General features: G+C 36.0%; 1 protein-coding gene across 3 annotated transcripts in view; it reads right to left on the bottom strand.

Annotated features, from left to right (window-relative positions):
- The window catches only part of LYST (lysosomal trafficking regulator), a 105,149-nt gene that overhangs the window by 19,006 nt on the left and 66,548 nt on the right, over positions 1-19,595 (bottom strand). For 2 of the 3 annotated variants that reach the window (XM_058166048.1, XM_058166056.1), the window contains 16 exons: positions 18,964-19,170; positions 16,704-16,880; positions 15,903-15,979; positions 15,126-15,314; positions 14,221-14,366; positions 14,041-14,137; positions 13,301-13,362; positions 11,252-11,307; positions 10,669-10,821; positions 8,104-8,348; positions 7,884-7,950; positions 6,344-6,500; positions 5,914-6,054; positions 3,977-4,194; positions 2,472-2,693; positions 678-867 (listed from right to left, as the gene is read on the bottom strand). In XM_058166048.1, coding sequence (XP_058022031.1) covers positions 678-867; positions 2,472-2,693; positions 3,977-4,194; positions 5,914-6,054; positions 6,344-6,500; positions 7,884-7,950; positions 8,104-8,348; positions 10,669-10,821; positions 11,252-11,307; positions 13,301-13,362; positions 14,041-14,137; positions 14,221-14,366; positions 15,126-15,314; positions 15,903-15,979; positions 16,704-16,880; positions 18,964-19,170 — 2,404 coding nt within the window. The remainder of the gene's footprint in view (positions 1-677; positions 868-2,471; positions 2,694-3,976; positions 4,195-5,913; positions 6,055-6,343; positions 6,501-7,883; positions 7,951-8,103; positions 8,349-10,668; positions 10,822-11,251; positions 11,308-13,300; positions 13,363-14,040; positions 14,138-14,220; positions 14,367-15,125; positions 15,315-15,902; positions 15,980-16,703; positions 16,881-18,963; positions 19,171-19,595) is intronic. The other variant, XM_058166064.1, reaches the window with a different exon arrangement.

Here is a 19,595-nt window from a genome sequence, read left to right as displayed (position 1 = left end):
AGAACTGGAATTCAGCTGACATTTCAAGGTATTCTATCATTATCTTTTTTTTTTTTTTTAAAAGCAAACACTGGGATCTCTTCTTTTACTGTTAAAATCACTATTATTCTTCTGTTTTACAATAGGTTTTACAAACCTATTAAAGCCTCAAATAATGTGGTCTTCATAAGAAGATAAGCTTTCCATATTCCCTACGTTAAAATCTGAAGCAATGAACTTGTCATAACAAGAAAAATTGTTGGAGTCCTTAAGTTTCCTCATATGTTTTTTGTTGCCTAATGAATCCATAATAAAACAGAATTACATTATTTATACAGTAACTGATTCCTGTGGGACCCAAAACATATTTGAGCCATCTCTACAGGAAGCTACCTAAGGGCAATAATTTCAACATGGAGCAGAGAGAATCTTGTTACATCTGCTGAGCCACTTCATTGTGGATGTTTCTACAGTTGTCGTCAGAATTGCTATAGCTCATGTGGGAGCCATTTCACCAAACTTTCTACCCCATTTAAGATCTCTACAGCAATTACGCCACCCAGTAATATACAGCGTGGGCCTCAATAACTCATTTGTCATCTTTGGATGACTGAACCAATGGATAAAGAGGATAATTTGGCCTTTTTTGAACTCTGGTTCCCAATGTTTCTGCGAGGACTATGCACTAGAGTCCTTACCTTGCTCTTTGCTGTAGATCATCAGAAGGCAGAACTTTCGGGACAAACCACAAATTGCTCTAGTTGGTAAAGCCTGCAAGGAGCCAAATCTTTCTCCATGTGGCTGACTAAAGCAGACAAGTGGATCAGGGGCACTGGGAGAACCTATGTACTCCCCCCATTTTAAGCCTCTGATCCAAGGTAAAGGACTCTAAAACAAAACAAATCAGCAGTCAGTGGCACCGTTTTAAAAACAATTTTTAAACACTAGGTTTAATGTATTTTTATTTCTAATGAAATTGTTAGAGAATATATTTACCCATCCAATTTTTCTCCCAAACACTTACTTGTGAACTAGAGGGGGGGGGCGTTATTAGAATTGCATAGTGCTTCTCATTAGAAAGCACAAAATGTGATCCAGAGCTTGTGAGGGGCTAATGCAGCACCTGTGCCTGACTCTTTACCAAATTCGCCTTTCCCTGGCACAGGGCCCAAATGTCAATGGCAGCCGTGTGATCACAGAGAAAAGGTTAGAGACAGCTGTGTCTAACTCTGTGTCCCCCCCCCCATCCATTCAAGAGTGCCTTTTTACCTTTCATGCTGACTAACTGCACAGACCTAGTAGTCAATTTAAATTGGCCAATTTGCATAAAAGAAGCCATTGACTGACAAAATAATTGGTGCAGATAACTACACCATCATTGTTACAAATGATATCAGCCTTTGAAAATAACCTTAGGAAGAGTTGTTTGATGAATTTAAATCTAGTCTTTTAATAATACTTAAATACAGTTTCTCTTTTCTTTGCTGTCCAATTGTCTTTGCCTCTCATTTCTCTTCAGTTTTATTTCTCCACTTTCTCTTTTCTGCCCTTTCCAGTTCAGTTATCTCTTACTCCATCCTCCCCCCGCCATCCCTGTTGGAAGGAAGGATGTTCATATGTTTGTGCAAGTCAGAGTCAGAATCTAACTCTGTATGTGGGTAAAAATGGCTGTGATGTGCAATTGGGGATCCACTGATTACCTGTATATTTTAATTAATTTAGTTGAATTAGTTTAACTTAATTTATCCAGTTAATATACTGCTTTTATCTTGATGCTTTTGGTCAGGTATTTATGTCATTTGTTGTAGAGTGGACAGGGAATCTTCTTGACTAGTTCAGAATTGACAGTGCCAGTCTATTAAATCATTATTTAGTGATTTGGGAAAGGTCACCCATAATGCACATCCAAATGTGAAGCAGTCATGGTATCAGACTGGGACTATTACGTCTAAGCCAGTTCTCAAGGTTTAATAAAGCTGGATCACAATGCTATCCTTATTTTCTGAGTTTTAAAAATGTGGTTGGGTCTTTTGATTAAACTTATTTCTAAGGAAACTGAATAATAGTATTTGAAGAACAATGCTATATATATGTCTCCATTGGGAGACACAGATAATCGTTTTTGTAGAAATATATATGAGCATAAAATGAACAAGGAATCTAAAGCAGGAAGAATTACTTGATGCTATTCCAATCCAGGAAAAAAAAGGCTTATTGAAAGAAAAGAGGTACTTAGGTAACACATAGCCTTGACAGACACTTTAACAAAAGCTTTAAAAACAGTATCGATTTCTCTACAGATATTCTCCACCCAAGATCCTCCCACCATTAAAATAAGAGATAAATGGGTAGATAGGCAAATAGTGTCACTCTCTCTCTCTCTCTCTCTCCCTCCCTCCCTCTCTCTCTCTCTCTCTCTCTCTGTTACATTACAATATGTTGCATGAAGAAGTTATGTTATATAATGAACACAGTAGCATTATGAAACATACTGGATAGACAATCTCTTTTGTATGCTCCTTCGTTTCTCTGAAAGCAAATTGCACTAATAATCCCATTGCAGCAGGGAGTTCTCCTTCCATAGGTTTCGATCTGCTGACGTGGGCAGTGTGGAACAGCTGGCGAGGAGTCTGCCCATATGTTTTTATCATAGTCTCCAGAGCTCTTCTTTGGACTGGATCTTCAACAGCTGACACGTCCATTCCAAAATATGTCTAAAATGTAAATCAGAAACAAACAAATTGTATCTATGTACTTGTATAATGAGCATGTGTGTTCATTAAAGGACAAGAGAAGAATTCATTCTTAGGGCATGGATATATTCCTGTTATTAGATTTATGTTTTCTCTTATTGTTTTAAAAGCCAAGGTAGTGTAAGTAATGCCTTCTCTTCCTATTTTTCCCACAACAAGCACCCTTTGAAGTGGGTTGGGCTGAGAGAGAATAACTGGAGTAAAAGCACACAGTTGATTTCTCTGCCTAAGGGAGGACTAAAACTCCCTATTTCTAGTCCAAAACTTTAACCATTATATCGAACTGGCACACATAAAACTTTTTAAATAAAAAAAATTAAGCAGCCAAGCAAGTATACTATGCAGCTGAGGCAAAACAGTAGCACCAAAGTTCCAAGCTAACAAAAGTTTTTCTGACTTCCTCTTGGTTCAGTTATCATCAAAATAAAAAGATCCAGAAAGCAGAAGGAAAGAATGGTAAGTTCCACACATAAAGCACTAACACAAGAGACACCCTGTATCTCCCAGCTTCTGAACCTCTGCAAATTTACCTTTGATCCTTCTATAATTTAGTCACTCTAAAATACTTTAATTTTTATCATCATAGAAGCCATCTAAACCTTAATGTGAGCATCTTTCACCTGGTTTTAGAACCAATACTGCTATGGATGCCTTAGGGTAGTATTTCTCAACTTTGACAACTTAAGACATGTGAACTTTTGGGACTTGAAGTCCACACATCTTTAAACTGCTAAGGTTAAAAAACACTGCCTTAGAACTGGACCTAGACATTCTGTTGATTCTGTCTGATTTCTTCACAATCTTCAATTCTACCATCTTTAGTATCCTGTTGGATTCTGAAACAGGAACTGACACAATAATTCCAATTCTATCTAAAACATCCTAAAAAGGGATGCTGGAAGATTGCTATTTGTTATTGCGGGCCAAGAAACAGCTGAAGAGATAATTCAGAAAATTCACCAACATATGGCTAATACCCAGTTTTCTTTTTTCTTTTTAATGCAACGAAAGCAATGATAGTTTTGAATTAACCACTGGATATAGTAAAAAGGTTGGTTGCAAGCCTAATAAAGTACCTTAACACATAGAAGACATATGTGCTGTTCTTTAGTAGGAATGTCCAAACAAGAATGGGAATATGCTACATTTTAGATGAGCCCAGATCCTCCATACATGCTGGGTCTAATACTGTCATTGAATGAAAGGCAAATGTATTATTATTATTTTTTAAAAAGGATACTTACAGCAGGATGAAAGACATTAATAGCTTGAACGGAGGCCTTGCCTTTTTGTTTATACCCAAATACCAAATCAATCCAATGGCAAATAGTTTGGGAAACATGGTCAGACTCTAAAGCTTGACGATGGATCAGGATAAATAATCTTGGATCATTTCGAGCCCAGGGTGGGAGGTTCACGTGGTTTACTCTTTCACCATTCTGACGTACCCCAAAATCAAAACCTATAAATAGAAATAATTCATATTAGTTGGTTTAAATAAAAAAACATTTTCATGTTCACACCGTATTTCTTAAAAAACCAACAGAGCTTATAGTTGCAAAATTCTGTTCTCCAAAATTGTACATTAACAATTGATTAAATCAACTGCATAGTTTGCATATAGCTTTAAATCTGAAAGTGAATTCTGGACTTGTGCACTTCTCCTGTTTCTCTCCTTGTCCAGGAAAGCTTCTTTTTTCACCAATCTGCAGTTTATTATGAATGAACCAAACATTTTGAATCTATTACAGACCCATTTTTTAAACAACGTTTTTCAGTAATAGTAATGGTGCTGTTGACCTATGACTACATATAAATTTTAACATAACCATTGAAATCTATGTTTTGTTTGCCAATAGTTGAAGGTCCATTGTTCTATTATTTTTTAGATTTCTGGATCACTGCAACTATATGACTCCCAGCAGTATATAGAAAACAAAATAAACAATAATGGCATAATAACAATATTATTTTAAAAAATGAAAACCTACTATCTAACTGGAGCAATATAAATACTGGCATTTCACCAAAAGGGTTTAGTCTTAACTTGCTTCCAGAAGGGGAGCAACATTGGAACAATTTTTATTCAGGGGGGAACTAATATGAAGACCCTTTTAGAGAAGCCCCTCCTTCTGGTCTCAACCCCCGATTTCTGGTAGTGGGGAACTATGAGTGAATGTTTCACTTCAGGTAGAACAGTAATAGGTACACTAGTTGGAACTGAGTAAATGCTTTTTGCATCATAAACCTCACTTTTCCTTTCAGCAGTAGTTCTAAGTCCAGAAGTACTCCTGAATCATGGAACTGCTACCCACTTCTTGAGAGATAAAACTAGATCTAGCAGAGAACCTTGTGAATGAACAACACTTCATCTTGCTTCGATTTACCTTCCCAATCATACCCAATAGCCTCTGGGCTCTGAAACAAGATGCTAACTACATTGTGCGGATGGCAATATATAAGCTACTGCACCCTAAACTAATTAATGACCTGTTCCAGTAGCTAAGATTAAAAAGTAGGGTGGAGAGAACCAAGTCCTGTGACAGTCTGTATAGCAGGCCATTGGGCTAATCTCTTGCTACCTACAACCACTGATTTAGAAACACCTACTGAAGGAATAGAAGGAAGGAAGGAAGGAGGGAAGGGAAGGGAAGGGAGGAAGGAAGGAAACCACTGGAGCACACTACCCCGATTTGCAGCCCATGCAGATGATCCAAAAGGACAACATAGTCAACAAAGGGCCTAGTGGTCAAGGCACCAAGCTAGAAAGCAGGAGACCATGAGCTCTAGTCCTGGCTTAGCCATGAAAACCAGCTGGTTGACTTTAGGCTGGTCACTCTCTCTCTCTCTCAGACCAACAGAGTTGTTGTTGTGCAAAAGATAAGGAAAAAAAGACGTGTGCTGGATATGTTTGTCACCTCGAGTTATTTGTAAAAATAACAAGGACAGGAAATAAACAAACTAATGCAACCAGTATAGTTTCCATCCTGTACCCCGACCTGATTCCTGAATGAAACGTGTCAATCTCCACTTTTTCTTTTCACCATCGTCTCGTGAGTTTCTTTCCCATTACATCTGCAATCTACCAAATGAGCCCAAAAGTTCAACAATTCCAGCATTCAGTGTGATTGAATGCTGGATGGATTGTAAAAAATTACGGCAATGTCTTTTTGAAGCATACCTTCCCTGTTAACTAAAAATTCAGGAAGATAAAAAAATTCTGGGATGAGTTCCTTTACATCAGTCATGGATTCATATGATGAAAGGCGCCAGGTTGTGTTAGTAGAATGGAAAGTTCTGTCTGGAATATCAAAACTCTGATCTGAAAATGATGAAACCATATTAAATTAATTAGAAATTAATATAGCACACTTTAATATTTGGTGATCAACAAATAATACATTTAATTCTCTGTATGCTATTTATGTGTATGCACTTTTAGTGGTGCAGATACACATGATAGATTTCAGCGCTTCTATTTCAAAGGATTGTAAAAAAAAAGAATTAAAATAAATATTTGTAATGGTTTGTTGGTTCTGTGTTGCGACTATCCAAATACTGCCTATTCAAAGCAAGTAAATTAAAATTATTTACATCATAGAAAAATGTACCTTGATAAGCTAAAAACATCTTTGTGAAAGGAGGCATTCTAACCAGAAAGTGAAGAACTGTTCCACTATTTGAATAATGAGATCCATAATGATACGGTTGTACAGGAGGCATTGGATCATCTTCTCTAGCTCCTTTACGATATTCTTCTTCTAGGTACTGCAGCAGAAAAAACAGAATAAAAAACATGCATTTTTTTTGGTATTTTTAAAAAAATTATTTCCAAAGTTAAAATACAAAATTAAAAAAAACAACATGCATTTCTGGCGAATAGAATAGAATAGAATAGAATAGAATAGAATAGAATAGAATAGAATAGAATAGAATAGAATAGAATAGAATTTTATTGGCCAAGTGTGATTGGACACACAAGGAATTTGTCTTGGTGCATATGCTCTCAGTGTACAACTGGTGCTTGACTTACAATTGTAATTACAGCTTACAACTGTAATTCAGCCCAAAATTATGGTTGTAAGTCATGCTAGTTGTTAAGTAGATCACCATAGACCATGCCCGATTTTACAAGCTTTTTTGTTGTTGTGGTCATTTAGAGAAAGTTGTGGTTGTTAAGCGAATCCATTCTCTGTAATGCTGGAAACTGAAAGTAGACGGAGGTTTCTGGCAAGAAAAACATTGTAAACTGTGATCATGTGACTATAGGATGCTGCAAAGGGCCGTAAATCAGGGGTCTCCAACCTTGGCAACTTTAAGCCTGTCGGATTTCAACTCCCAGAATTTCCCAGCCAGCTTTGCTGGGAAATTCTGGAAGTTGGGGAATTCTGGGACTTGAAGTCTGACAGGCTTAAAGTTGCCAAGGTTGGAGACCCCTGCCATAAATGGAGGCTGGTTGCCGAGTGCCCTAAATGCAATCAGGTCAGAAGTGGCATTCAGCTGGCTGGGACCGGTTCGAAACCAGTGCTGCTATTTAAAATAGCAATATAGTGAACTGATTACTTAATCTTACCTTTGGACTCATAATTTAAAAGTCAATTTATCAATCACCATGATAAAAATGAAAGTTAAAAAAAGTAATTGCCTTTGTATAAAAAAGATTAAAACTTCAGATATAAAAATTGGATGTCATCAGGACTGAAGAAACCATCAATAGTGTCAGTGAACACATCATGCAATGAACATTTCATTCAAGACAGTCACAAAGAGGAAATCTGAAAAGGTTTTCTTCAGCTGCTTAGTGCGTAAATCATTTATATTTTCATAGATTACTTAGTAATATTACTACCAAAGCAGCAATTAATTGAAACTAACTCATCAGCCTCAAAACTGGCTGGACTCTAAGCTGTAGCAACAAAGAAAAATGGCTCCCACAACAAGCTTGTGATCACTTGAGAAGACAATTATCTCTTATCAAAAACTAGAATTAGGAGGAATATTGAATATTTTATTTCCTTTTCCTCATTTGAATAATCAGGCAGGCAGTTAGCAAAACACAAGACAAACTTCCTGGTTTAATAACTGTTCTCTCTCTTTCTCGTACCTGTTTGAGTCTAAATTTGAATGATATAAACTGAAATATTTCAGTACCTTGTAAGTGTCCACGTAACGATCTTCCTTTTCTTTTGACTGTACAGCTATTGGCTTGATCAAATTTCTGAAATTATACCAATATTACAATTTATCAATTTCAGAACTTAAGGAACACAACAATGCAATCTAATCCATTTTTTTCACTACCATATCTGAATTTGACAGAAAGTGATATAGCTAGTAAATCATTTTAAAAGGCAAGCCTTTATATTTTTACCTATAAACAGATGGGTCATTTAAGTCCAATGTTTCACTAGTATAGTCGGAAAGTATAAAGGGAAATACTGGATACTGCATGAGATCGTTGAAGGAACGTCCAGCATGTTTATTTAAATGAGTGAGGTATTCAAAATTAGTGATCTGTCCAGTATACCACAGATGGGTTAATGCAGTAATGTTGCCATATTCCAAGAGATTAGGAAGATTGTTTGTTAGGATATTGTGGTACACATCATCCCGCACCTAAAAAGAAACAAAAAAAAGATTTTACACAGATTTTCAATATATTTCACCAGTCATGTGTTTATTTTATTTTTATTTATTTATTTATTTATTGGAATTTGTCGAACAAAAATGAGAACAAGAATAAGAGAATAAAAATAAAATGACAGGGATGATGGGCACGTTAGTGGCTGGACTGGCCTGATTTTAAATTTTAAATTTTAATTGTGGGTTTTAAATTGTTGTAATTTGTATGGGGTGTAATGTTATTTTAAATTTCTGGCATACTTGAATCAGTTTTTTAAGAGTTGTTTTAATTATGGTTTATGTTTCTGTTTGTATTTTATTTGCCTGTTCACCACCCTGAGTCCTTCGGGAGAAGGGCGGTATACAAATTAAAACATTATTATTATTATTATTATTATTATTATTATTATTATTATTATTATTATTATTATTATTATTATTATTATTATTAGTGCACTTATGCATGCCCCTTCTACTGACCACTTAAGTATGAAGTAAGGTCCATGGAAGTCAATTTGTGACTGAAATTGTGAAAATTTGTAGCTTAGACAACTGAATCAGGTAGGGCATTCCAGACTTTGACAACTCTATTACAGAAATTGTATTTTTTACAGTCAAGTTTAGAACGATTTACATTGAGTTTAAAGCAGTTGTTTGCACGTATATTATTGCAATTAAAACAGAAAAAGTCATTTACAGGTAAAACATTACTACAATTTTGTATGCAATACTTAGGTTTGACCACAAGCGATGCAGTTCTAAATTATCGAGAATTTTAACCGAGAATTTCGAGCCTAGTTTTAGAACTGTAGCCAGAATAATACATTAATATCTTCATGCCTCATTCACCTCTTGATATGTAGTCTCATGAATAGACTGTCTTCTTTCCAAAATAAGTTGCATACAGGTCCTCTATTTATCTTATCTTATCTATGTATCTTATCTACATAAGTCCTCTATTTATGATGGCAATTGGGATCAGAATTTCTATCACTAAGCAATGCAGCTGTAAAAGGGAAGGAAGGTGTTGCACGACTTGGGGAAGATGCGCAAGACTGCACAATGATATGTGAGTGACCAGTGTGGCACATGCAGGTGTGGGAGACTGATCTCAGCGACTTGCATCCTTCTCTGTCAGCTTCCCTACTGACGTTCTGTGAAGGCTGCAAATGACAATCACGTGATTGTGGAGAACTGCAAACAGTTCTAAGTGTGAGTTGGTTGTCAAGTGCCCAGATCATGATTACGTGATTATGGGGTTGCTAGGGTGGCTGGAAGGTTGAGGACAAATCATAACCACCATCTGCTGAGTCCTGTTGTTACTTCTGAACAGTAGCTGAATGAATAGTTATAGGTTGGGGAATACCTATACATGCACATTTGCCCACAAACCTATTCATGCTATATGTCTATGGAGATTCTCAGTCATCCAGGTCATGGTTGTCCCAAAGGTGCTTTTTCAAAAGGCAACTGAACTTTCTGGTTTTTCTTTGAAGACATTTCGTTTCTCGTCCACGAAGCTTCAGCTCTGACTGGAAGGTGGGAAATGGAAGGATTTATAATCCTTGCAGACAGCTGATCATTTGCATTCTTTTAGCGAGTCACTGAGGCATTTAGTGACTCACTAAAAGAATGCAAATGACCAGTTGTCTGCAAGGATTATAAATCCTTCCACTCCACCACCATCCAGTCGTAGCTGAAGAAGCTTCTTGGACGAGAACAAAACGTCTTCAAAGAAAAAACAGAAAGTCCAGTTGCCTCTTGAAAAAGCACCTTTGGGATTGTTCATGCTATCAAATAAAATGCCATCCCTATGTCATCTATGGAACTTTTTCACCTTAATCTCCCAATATACAGAATCTCTCTCAAGACAGAGAGATTCTGATCAATCATCTGAATTAAACCGTGATTATTTATTTTGTGATCTTTTAAAGTATATAGTAATAGAGTGGTTTTAAATACTTCCTGCTATACATTGGGAGGGGTAACCTTGCGGGCGGAATATAACCTCCTAATCTTCTGGAGGGAGACATGGGAGATCTTCTATGATACACAGTATATCTATGATCAAAAATGAGACTTTCCATCTACTGGATTCTAGTAACTTCTTCAGAATGCCTGGGTTTTAGCAAAGAATTGTTTCTTTCCCAGACATACATGCAAACCAGCAAAGGCTGGAATTCAGAAATGGCTCTACTGCTCATTTTTCTCTGCCTGGATTCCTTTTGATTTCCTTTGTAAATGTTCATGCATATGAAACAAAATTACACACAGTTCCATCCAACATAGCTGTATAGTCATCCAGCATACCTACCTTTGTGTTGTCAAAAGCTAATAGTAATGTTCTGCCATTTGTTAAAAATATTTCTACAGCATTATCTCTTAATTGCCACCAACGCTTGTGCACTTCTTTGATTTCTTCAAATATCCAAGAAAATGATGCTGGCTCCGTTTCTCCCTGAAAACTCTAGAAAAAAATCAGCATGTTAAAGCAATTAGCTTCTTCATAATAATAATAAAACCCAGAATGTACTTCTTTCACATGGAAATATTTTAATGCTTTTGATATTTTTGCTACAGGATGCATACATTAATTGTTATTGTTTTATTTTGATATTTTATGGCAAATGTCAGTGTTAATAAATTCAATGCATTTTAAATAAGTAGCAAACATTTCTAACTAACATAAATACTTTCAGATGCCAGATAAAGTCTACTTATAAAAGTCTAACTAATGTTTTAAATTTTCTTTCAACAAATCACATAAAAAAAGATGTCTGAATTCCTAGGATTCTTATATATTTTACAAAATCAGATTTTGCTTGAATTATAATAACTAAATATACACAAACATATTTAAAAGTATGATTTAAAAACAATTCAAAACATTTACTTACTGAATTTTCAATAATTTCAGAAGCATTGTCTTCCACAAAATACATTCCACATTTGCCTGCGAAATGAAAAATATTTAAGAAATATTTTTAATTTATACATTAAGAGTTACCATGGTTTATATTTGACCTATATATGATATCAAAAGACTGACATAAAAATAAGTTTAATTTAATTTATTAAACTTAAGTATTGCCCATCTCCAAACTGACTCTGGGCAAATAATAAAATAAATAATAAAAGCAAATAATATAGAAAATTAAATAAAATTAAATAAAAACAAATAATATAGAAAATACAATATATAAAAGAGAACAAGAACCATTGGCAAATGGCTAACCACCCAACACATTTTTAATGTTTTAATGTATTTAGTTTTATAGTTTCAATTATTTTATAGTTTAATTTTTGATTAAGAGCTGCCTAGATTTGATTAGTAGATGGGCAACAATATAAATATTTTGAATGAATCAATCAATTAATCAATCCAAATGGTGTTCCAATCACCTTAACCCAAGGCTTGGGAGAAAAGTCAGATTTTTAAGGCTCTCTGGAATGCTAGCAGGGTGGGAGTCACACAGATATTTGGGGGGGGGATCTCATTCCAAAGCGGAATGGGACAACTCACCACAGCCAGCTTGCTGCAGCGCACTCGCCATGGCCAACTTGTCATGGTCAACATGCCACGGGACAATTTAACAATTCAATTTAATTATTTAAAATAAATAAAAAAGTTATTTTAATTTTTGTCATTCACATTTCATTCTGTCCCTCCTTTTGCTTCCTTTCTTTAATGATTCTATTCCACCATTTCTTTGATACTAGTGTAATTCTTGTCCTATAGCGAGTTGTCTCAGGGCGAGCGGGTCACAGCAAGTTGTCCTGCAGTGAGTTGGCCATGCAAGTTGACTGTGGTGAATTGGACATGGTAAGCTGGCTGCGGCAAGTTGGCCACAGCGAATTGTCATAGACCCTTCCTACTTTGTAAGCTGCACTAGTTTACCACTACCCTTTCAGGACCATTTCAGCTCATTCCAGCTGGGCAGATACCATACCAGTATCACACTTGAAAGGATACCGGTAAACTAGTGCAGCTTACAAAGCAGGGATGTCACATTGGCATACTCAAGTATGCCCATCATTGTCCCTATCACTGCATTTTGGACTAATGGATGACAAAACCACTGTTAGCATTTTTTTTATACTGTGTATATTGTCTTTTCTTTTGTAAGCTGCCAAGAGTTGTTAAGGAGTCAGCCAGCCTTGAAGTGTGATAAATAAAAATGAAATATAGTGATAACAAGTTTAAAACGGATATTTGTAAAATATAATTCTGCTATAGCAGAATTCAAAAATGAAAAGAAGGTATTAACTCTACCAGAGATGGAGTTTTACCTTTAGCTTTTGGACAAAGAATCTAGTTCAGTCACTGTTAGCCATAAGCAAAGAAACAGGCAACAAACAAGATGAAAGAGCTTAGGTAGTAAAAGAGTGGAAAACAAAAAGATCACCCAAATCTAATCTAAAAACAAGTCTCACTTAAGCAGTTTGTACTTAGTCCTTTGCCAACTATTCTCAGCCTCAATGACAAGTCTGAAGTTTCAAAGTTGCACGTGTATAAGAAAAAGCATTGGTTAGCATCTAGAAATAAAGTTATTCAGAAAGTGCTAAATATGACCCAACATTAAAAGCATTTTCCCTTCTGATCAACAACAACCGAATCAGAAGTGAGACTATAGCTCACCTTGAAAAGGTCATCATCATCCCACTTCGATCGTATTAACATTCCTTTTTTCTAAAACTGCTTTTAAGACTGAGGTAAAGATGATTTTTGAAAGTATGGAAAAATTCCTTCAGGCTAAATGATATCTTTGGACTAAATCACCTTTCCCATGCACTGCAATATGTATCCCCTGGCTGTTATTCAGAATAAAACAAATAGATTTGCTATTTTTTGCAGGTATCAAAAGTACTCATGTCAAAATTGCTGCCTGTATATTAGAACCAGATTGCTTGGTCAAATACAGAGTTAAGAGAAAAAAAAGATTTACCTAGTAACAATTCACCAGGGGTCTCTCTAGATGGGGCCACATTTATACACCTTCGATTAACTCTGCAAAGAGAAACAATAAAATATGACAAATTCAAAAACGATGGTAACATAAAATCAAGAATGTAGATCCTAGTTATCACATGGGAAATTTACAGGCAGAATATATGTCTTTCTTCCCCCTCCTGTTTCTTCTACCGCCTCCTTTCTTCTGAGATGTAGAGACTGGCTGATGGGAGCCATGCATCCCATAGTTTGGGCTCAAACCTAATGGTAAATGGTCTTTTGCATTATAATCTATTCCCTGGATATTAACAGGATACACACACACACACACACACACAGAGAGAGAGAGAGAGAGAGTGTGTGTGTGTGAGAGAGAGAGAGTACACATATAGTACATACCTACATAAATACAGGTGGAGGGGAGGAAATGTAAAAAGTTAAGTTCAATGAATTGCATTACTAACACAGGCTAAATACATAAAAAATATATGTATGTGGTAATAACTGAGCCCTTCTCTTGTCAATTAAGTTAGCCTGACCTCCCCCCTACTTGCTTCTCCATTTACTGTTCAACATGAAGTCATATTTCTATAACTCAGGCCTAATTTGTGAGAAGCTGTCTAGTTAGACAAATGATTCTTAAGCATCCTGTGCACAAGTAATGACCCTGCATTATGTTACTTTTTCACAACCCCCCTGACCCTTTTACGCTTTTGACCTTTCCAGAGAACTGACCTTATATGCTCGCTGGCAGCTTTGTCTTTCACTGTAGAAGAGTGAGATGAATGTGTTTTGTCTTCAAACAGATAGGCCAAAGGGGGCTTAAGAACCTCTATTAAGAAACAAAAACAAAAATTTACGTTTTAAATTTTTTTAGAGAAAGTAACTGGACTCATAAAGAATACTATAACCTACCTTCCGATTTTTGCCTGTCTTTGAGGAGGTATTTATTTGGAATTGTTAAGTAGCACCTCTGCAAGCGGCGTCTCTCTCTGTTAGGTCCTTCGGTTGGGTCCAGCTGCCAAGATGTTGGGTAGGAGGCAGGGTCATACCAAAGAGCCCTGCAGAAATCAACCCATAAAGTGTGGCTGTAGTATTATTATTTATTAATTATCTTCTTTAGTTCCTGCTTTTATTAGTATTAGTATTATTATTTTCTCTGTTGCCTTGCAAGTACACTTCTGTACCGGAAAGAAATTCCTTCTGTGTCTAATCACACTTGGCCAAATAAAGTATTCAATTCAATCCCACTCAAGTAGAATCACTGGAGTAAGGCTGATACCCTATCCTGTGGCAGGTGCAGTATGCAGATGGTCTGTACCTTCCCAATTTCACTTTATACATCAACTATTCCATTCTGATGAGCTTCAAAATACTACATATATAATGTGCATTTTTGCTAAGCAGGGATAAGAAACAGCCAATCCCTCAGGAGAGAGAAAGCTGGAGATTATAATTTTGAAGGCCAAATATATCAGCATGATCTGCTGCTTCAGCGATACATTAATTTGGAATGTAAATAGATTAATTTCCCCCCCACATTTTACATTACTATAACTTGACCAGATTTTTAGGTTGTAACAGAGAAAAGATTATTTGGTTCACCCTATACTGATTCTGAAGAATTGCAGAGTTTGCTTCTTTTAAAGGAAATAAAGGCAGCGTTCAAGTGAACGTTTGTAACTGCACTTCTAAAATACAAATCTGAATGTGAATCAAATTCTATTTCACAAATGGGAACAGTTATCTCAGATTTTTTTTCTCATTAAGCAATAACAGCAGCCATTAATTTTTTGAAAAATAGAAAGGTAGCTGCTTACCTATCATGTGTAAACTGCTGAATGAGCTCCTGCCAGTGTCTGCTGGCACTTAAGTCTGTTTTATACATCCCCCTGATATGCTGAATCACCTTCTTTCTTTCCATTCCCTGGGACAGAGAGGCAGCTTGAGTGATGTCCCCTGCAATTTTAGAAATCTCCTTTGACTTTGCCTCCAAGCGCTGAAAGAGACTAAATGGAAATCACCAATTTAAAACGACAGCATCATTTACATTAAGGAACGAACAAAGCAAGCACTGTATCAATTTATAGCTGGGATTTTCCATTTATAAGGAAATGCTTTTTTCTGTTCTTCTCTTTTAGTTTAACCAACCCCCTTCCCCGAAAATGTCTCCTCTAAAGTTAAAAGATTTTTTTTTTCAAATTAGGATTCAAAATGAGCCGTAGGATTCAGAAGAAACTTCTCAAATCACCAATTTCTAAGATAATGCCGGGTATAACCATAATTTAATTCCATAGCATGGCATTGAAGCTATCCTACTGTGAAAAGACATGGATAAAAAAGATCTTTGATGCTAGAAAGAGCAATTTTATGCTGTTTGACTCTTCCGTCTCACATTGGACAATAATGAAGCACACGGCATTTTGTATGCTTTTTTTCTATTCCATGCTTTTGCCAAGATGCACAGAGATAATTTTAAAAAAACACAGTACAACAATATCTTCAGAGGGAAGTAAACTAGACTGATGCCTGTCTTGAAGGCTCAATGGTTGAGGCAACATCTATTTTTATTCTTAGTAAAAACAGTAGCAACTTACGTTTGCCAGTTGTTGGCCATTATCTTTTCCCAAGCAGCTTTATTCACCTCTTCTTCACCCATGTATTTCTTATGGTCCTGATAAGCAGTTTAAAAAAAGTGATTCACTCTTTCATCTATTTTCTTAATATTGCTGCAATATCAAGTACAGTGGTTTGGTTCAGCAACCAACTAGGACAGGTATAGATTTCAACAGATAGTTAAAACTGCTGAAAGAAAAATTGCAACCAGCCTTCCTTCCTTGGTAGAGCTGTATATTGTGTGGGTCAGAAGGAAGGCTGACCTCTCACATCCGGGACATAATCTGTTTCAACTCTTTTCCTCCGGACACCGCTATACGGCATTGCATGCCAAAACAACTAAACAGAGATAGTTTTTTCCCTCAAGAAATACATTTGCTGAGACAGAGAAGCTCCAAATTACAGGGAAGGCATTACACACATATACATTCATCATTATTTTTGCATATCTGCCTGCAATTTTCCTACGGCAGTATATGTACTTTTTGCAAACAATTTTCTTCAATTAATTTCCCTCTCTTATTTTTCCAAAACTATAGGGCTTTGTGCAAATCTTTTCCTAGTATGTTCATTTTTACACATATTTCTTTTTGAGACAACTGTACCTGATAACTTGGAGAAAAATGTGTCTTTGAATGAATGACACATTCATTGAAAATGCAGAATTGTTTAACTTTCTATTGAAATGGGAATGTCAATAGATGCCCCATATCTAATTTTGCAAATATGTTAATGATATAAATGTAATCAAGTGATACAGTATATTCTATAGATTTACATACCTCTTCCATTGCTTTTATGAGGTCAGGTTTCGGCGGAGCATTGAGAGGAATGTATTTGTACCCACAAAGCTTTAATGTGCTCATGAATGCTCCAACCGATATCTGTTCTTCTTTGGTTAACTCATCTTTATGATCATGCATTAATTCAAATAAATACAATGACAACTTAGGCCCATGCTGCAATAATAATAATAATAATATATAATAATAGGACAGTTACAAATTAAGGACTATAGAAAAAAATCAGATAAAAATACTCATTTACATATTTTATAATTATTCAAAGCATATTCAACATGTTTATGCACACAAATAGCTTTTAGAGTTTGTGCCATTTGAACAACCTTGTGTAATATTGTTAAAGCCTTTTAAAGTTGAAGGAACATAGATGGCTGATTTATTATATACTGCAGCTTAATACAGGTAGACCTCGACTTATGACCACACTTGAGCCCAAAATTTCTGTTGCTCGGGGAGACAGTTAAGTGAGTTATGCCTCATTTAAATAACATTAACATTTAAATAACAGTATTTAAACAGTATTTTATCTTGTATTTATATTGTTGCTTGTTTTTATCTGGCTGTAAACCGCCCTGAGTCCCTTGGGAGAAGGGCGGTATAAAAATCTAATAAAATAAAATAAAATAAATAAATTTATGACCTTTTTTGCCACAATTGTTAAGTGAATCACTGCAGTTGTTAACAATACAGTGGTTAAGTGAATCTGGTTTCCCCATTGACTTTGCTTGTCAGAAGGTCACAAAAGGTGATCACATCCCTGTCCCATTCATGTCAGGGGCACCATTTAAGGCACTTCTGGGTTGAAAGGATTGGCCAGGGACATCACTGTTGCCTGGGGAACGCCCACGGGGGCTCTTTTCATGTCCCCATCAAGGAATTGAAGTGATGCACCCTGCCCGCTGCAGCACTCAGGTCTTGAACGCAAGCTTGCTAACCTCTGACCCAGCTTCCTAACCACCTGAGTCACTGTGCTCTGGGTGATCACATGATCCCATCATAAATCTGAGTCCCCTGACAAGTATTTGAATTTTGATCATGTGACCATGGAGATGCTGCAATTATTGTGTGAAAAGCAGTCATAAGTCACTTTTTAGAAGTTCTGCTGTAACTTCAGATGGTCACTAAACAAACTGTTGTAAATCAAGGATTACCTGTATCTACTATTCATAAAACCAGTATCAAAATTTTCACTGAGAATGCATAATTACCTGTATCTACTATTCATAAAACCAGTATCAAAATTTTCACTGAGAATGCATAATTCTTTGGCATACCTAAATGTCTTTACAAGCTATTATATAAAGATACTTTCAAGAGGTCCATATCACCATTGATGCAAGATAACAACAAAACATGGGCCTTTTCTTAACATGAATTGGTTCCTTTAGCAGATGTAATTACTAAAACACTAAACAAAAGACCATAGCTCAATGGCACAGCATTGCTTTACAGCTAAAAGAACTTCAGATACTGAAAAAGAGCTTCCACTGCACTTCAGGGTCAACAAAAATGAGCTAAATGGGTCTGCAGTCTAATAGAGAGACGCTCTCAATTGCTATGCTGAAGTGCTCTCAATTCACCTTGATTTTCAATATCATATTCCCATTGATAATCCTGTTAAGAACGATTTAACGGCATGTCATGGAGACTTGGTAGGGGGGAAAATGCCATAATTAGTTGTAAGATGGGAAAAGCCCTCATAGGTGCCTCAGCTATACCACATTTGATCTAAAAAATAAGTAGCTGATATAGAACACTGTTACTTATTTACTGATAACACAGTATTGATCAAAAAGAATACTCTATTAGGTATGAAATACCTACATTGTTTGCCTCCAGGTACAATCCAAGGCAATAATTTCAACCACAAATAAACTTCATATTTTAAGCCCAATTTCCTCAGGCAATAATTTATCCCATGTGACTGCCTACTTCTTCCAAATTTTGACAATGTGGCTTTGGTTCAAAGTCTGTCAGTTCACAGGATCAAACTATCATCTATTAAGACTACATTTTTTTCCATATAAATTCCTCTTACCAAGATTATGTTGAATAAATAAAAACCTAAAAAAAGCCACTGGTAGGACTAGAAATCTAAGATATCATCTCCCATACATACAACAGACTCTCAACACCTCTCTCTATGGAGCTTGGACATATTAGAGCTTAAATATCCAAATTCTTCAAAAAGCATTAGAACAATCTCCCTTCAAGCTTTTAAAAAGACTAGAATTCTTACCTGCAAAGTTGTACTTAAACACTCTCGCAAAATCTCCTGGTGGTTAATTTCATGTAAGAATTCCAAAGTATGCTTTTGTTCTTGCAAAGAGCGTGTTGGAGACAAAGCATGCACAAGCAGTCGCCCAAGCTGCACTCGAAAAGTATCCTTACAAGACAAGAGAATTTTCTTCCATTGTTGTTTAGGGGTGCTTAATCTGGAAGTGCTCTAGGCATGAGAAAAATCAAGTTATCTCCCAATATTCTTCTTTCTCATCTAAGAACAAAACACATGACTAAAGAGTTTTTTTAAAAACAAAGATACATATCACACCTTTGTTGGTAGACATAAACCATAAACTTTACTAAAACATCCGGAAGGACTCCAACCAAAAAAACATTGATTCTAGTTAGATTGAAAACTTAGAAAGTTGTAATTCTGTACAACTGTCTGTATTGAAATAATGTGCAACATGTAAACTGTTATTTACCTGCTTATTCCCATTCAAAGTCTACTGCACCTCAGGCAGATATACTGACACATTCTAATAGGTACTCTATAGCAGGGGTCCCCAACGTCAAGATCATGAACCAGTACCAGTCCATGGCCTGTTGGGAATGGGGTGCACAAGCAGCAGGTGAGCGTGCAAAGCT

The sequence above is a fragment of the Ahaetulla prasina genome, chromosome 1, assembly GCF_028640845.1.
Source record: "Ahaetulla prasina isolate Xishuangbanna chromosome 1, ASM2864084v1, whole genome shotgun sequence".
Classification (NCBI taxonomy): Eukaryota; Metazoa; Chordata; class Lepidosauria; order Squamata; family Colubridae; genus Ahaetulla; species Ahaetulla prasina.
This window is presented reverse-complemented; position numbering and strand designations above follow the sequence as displayed.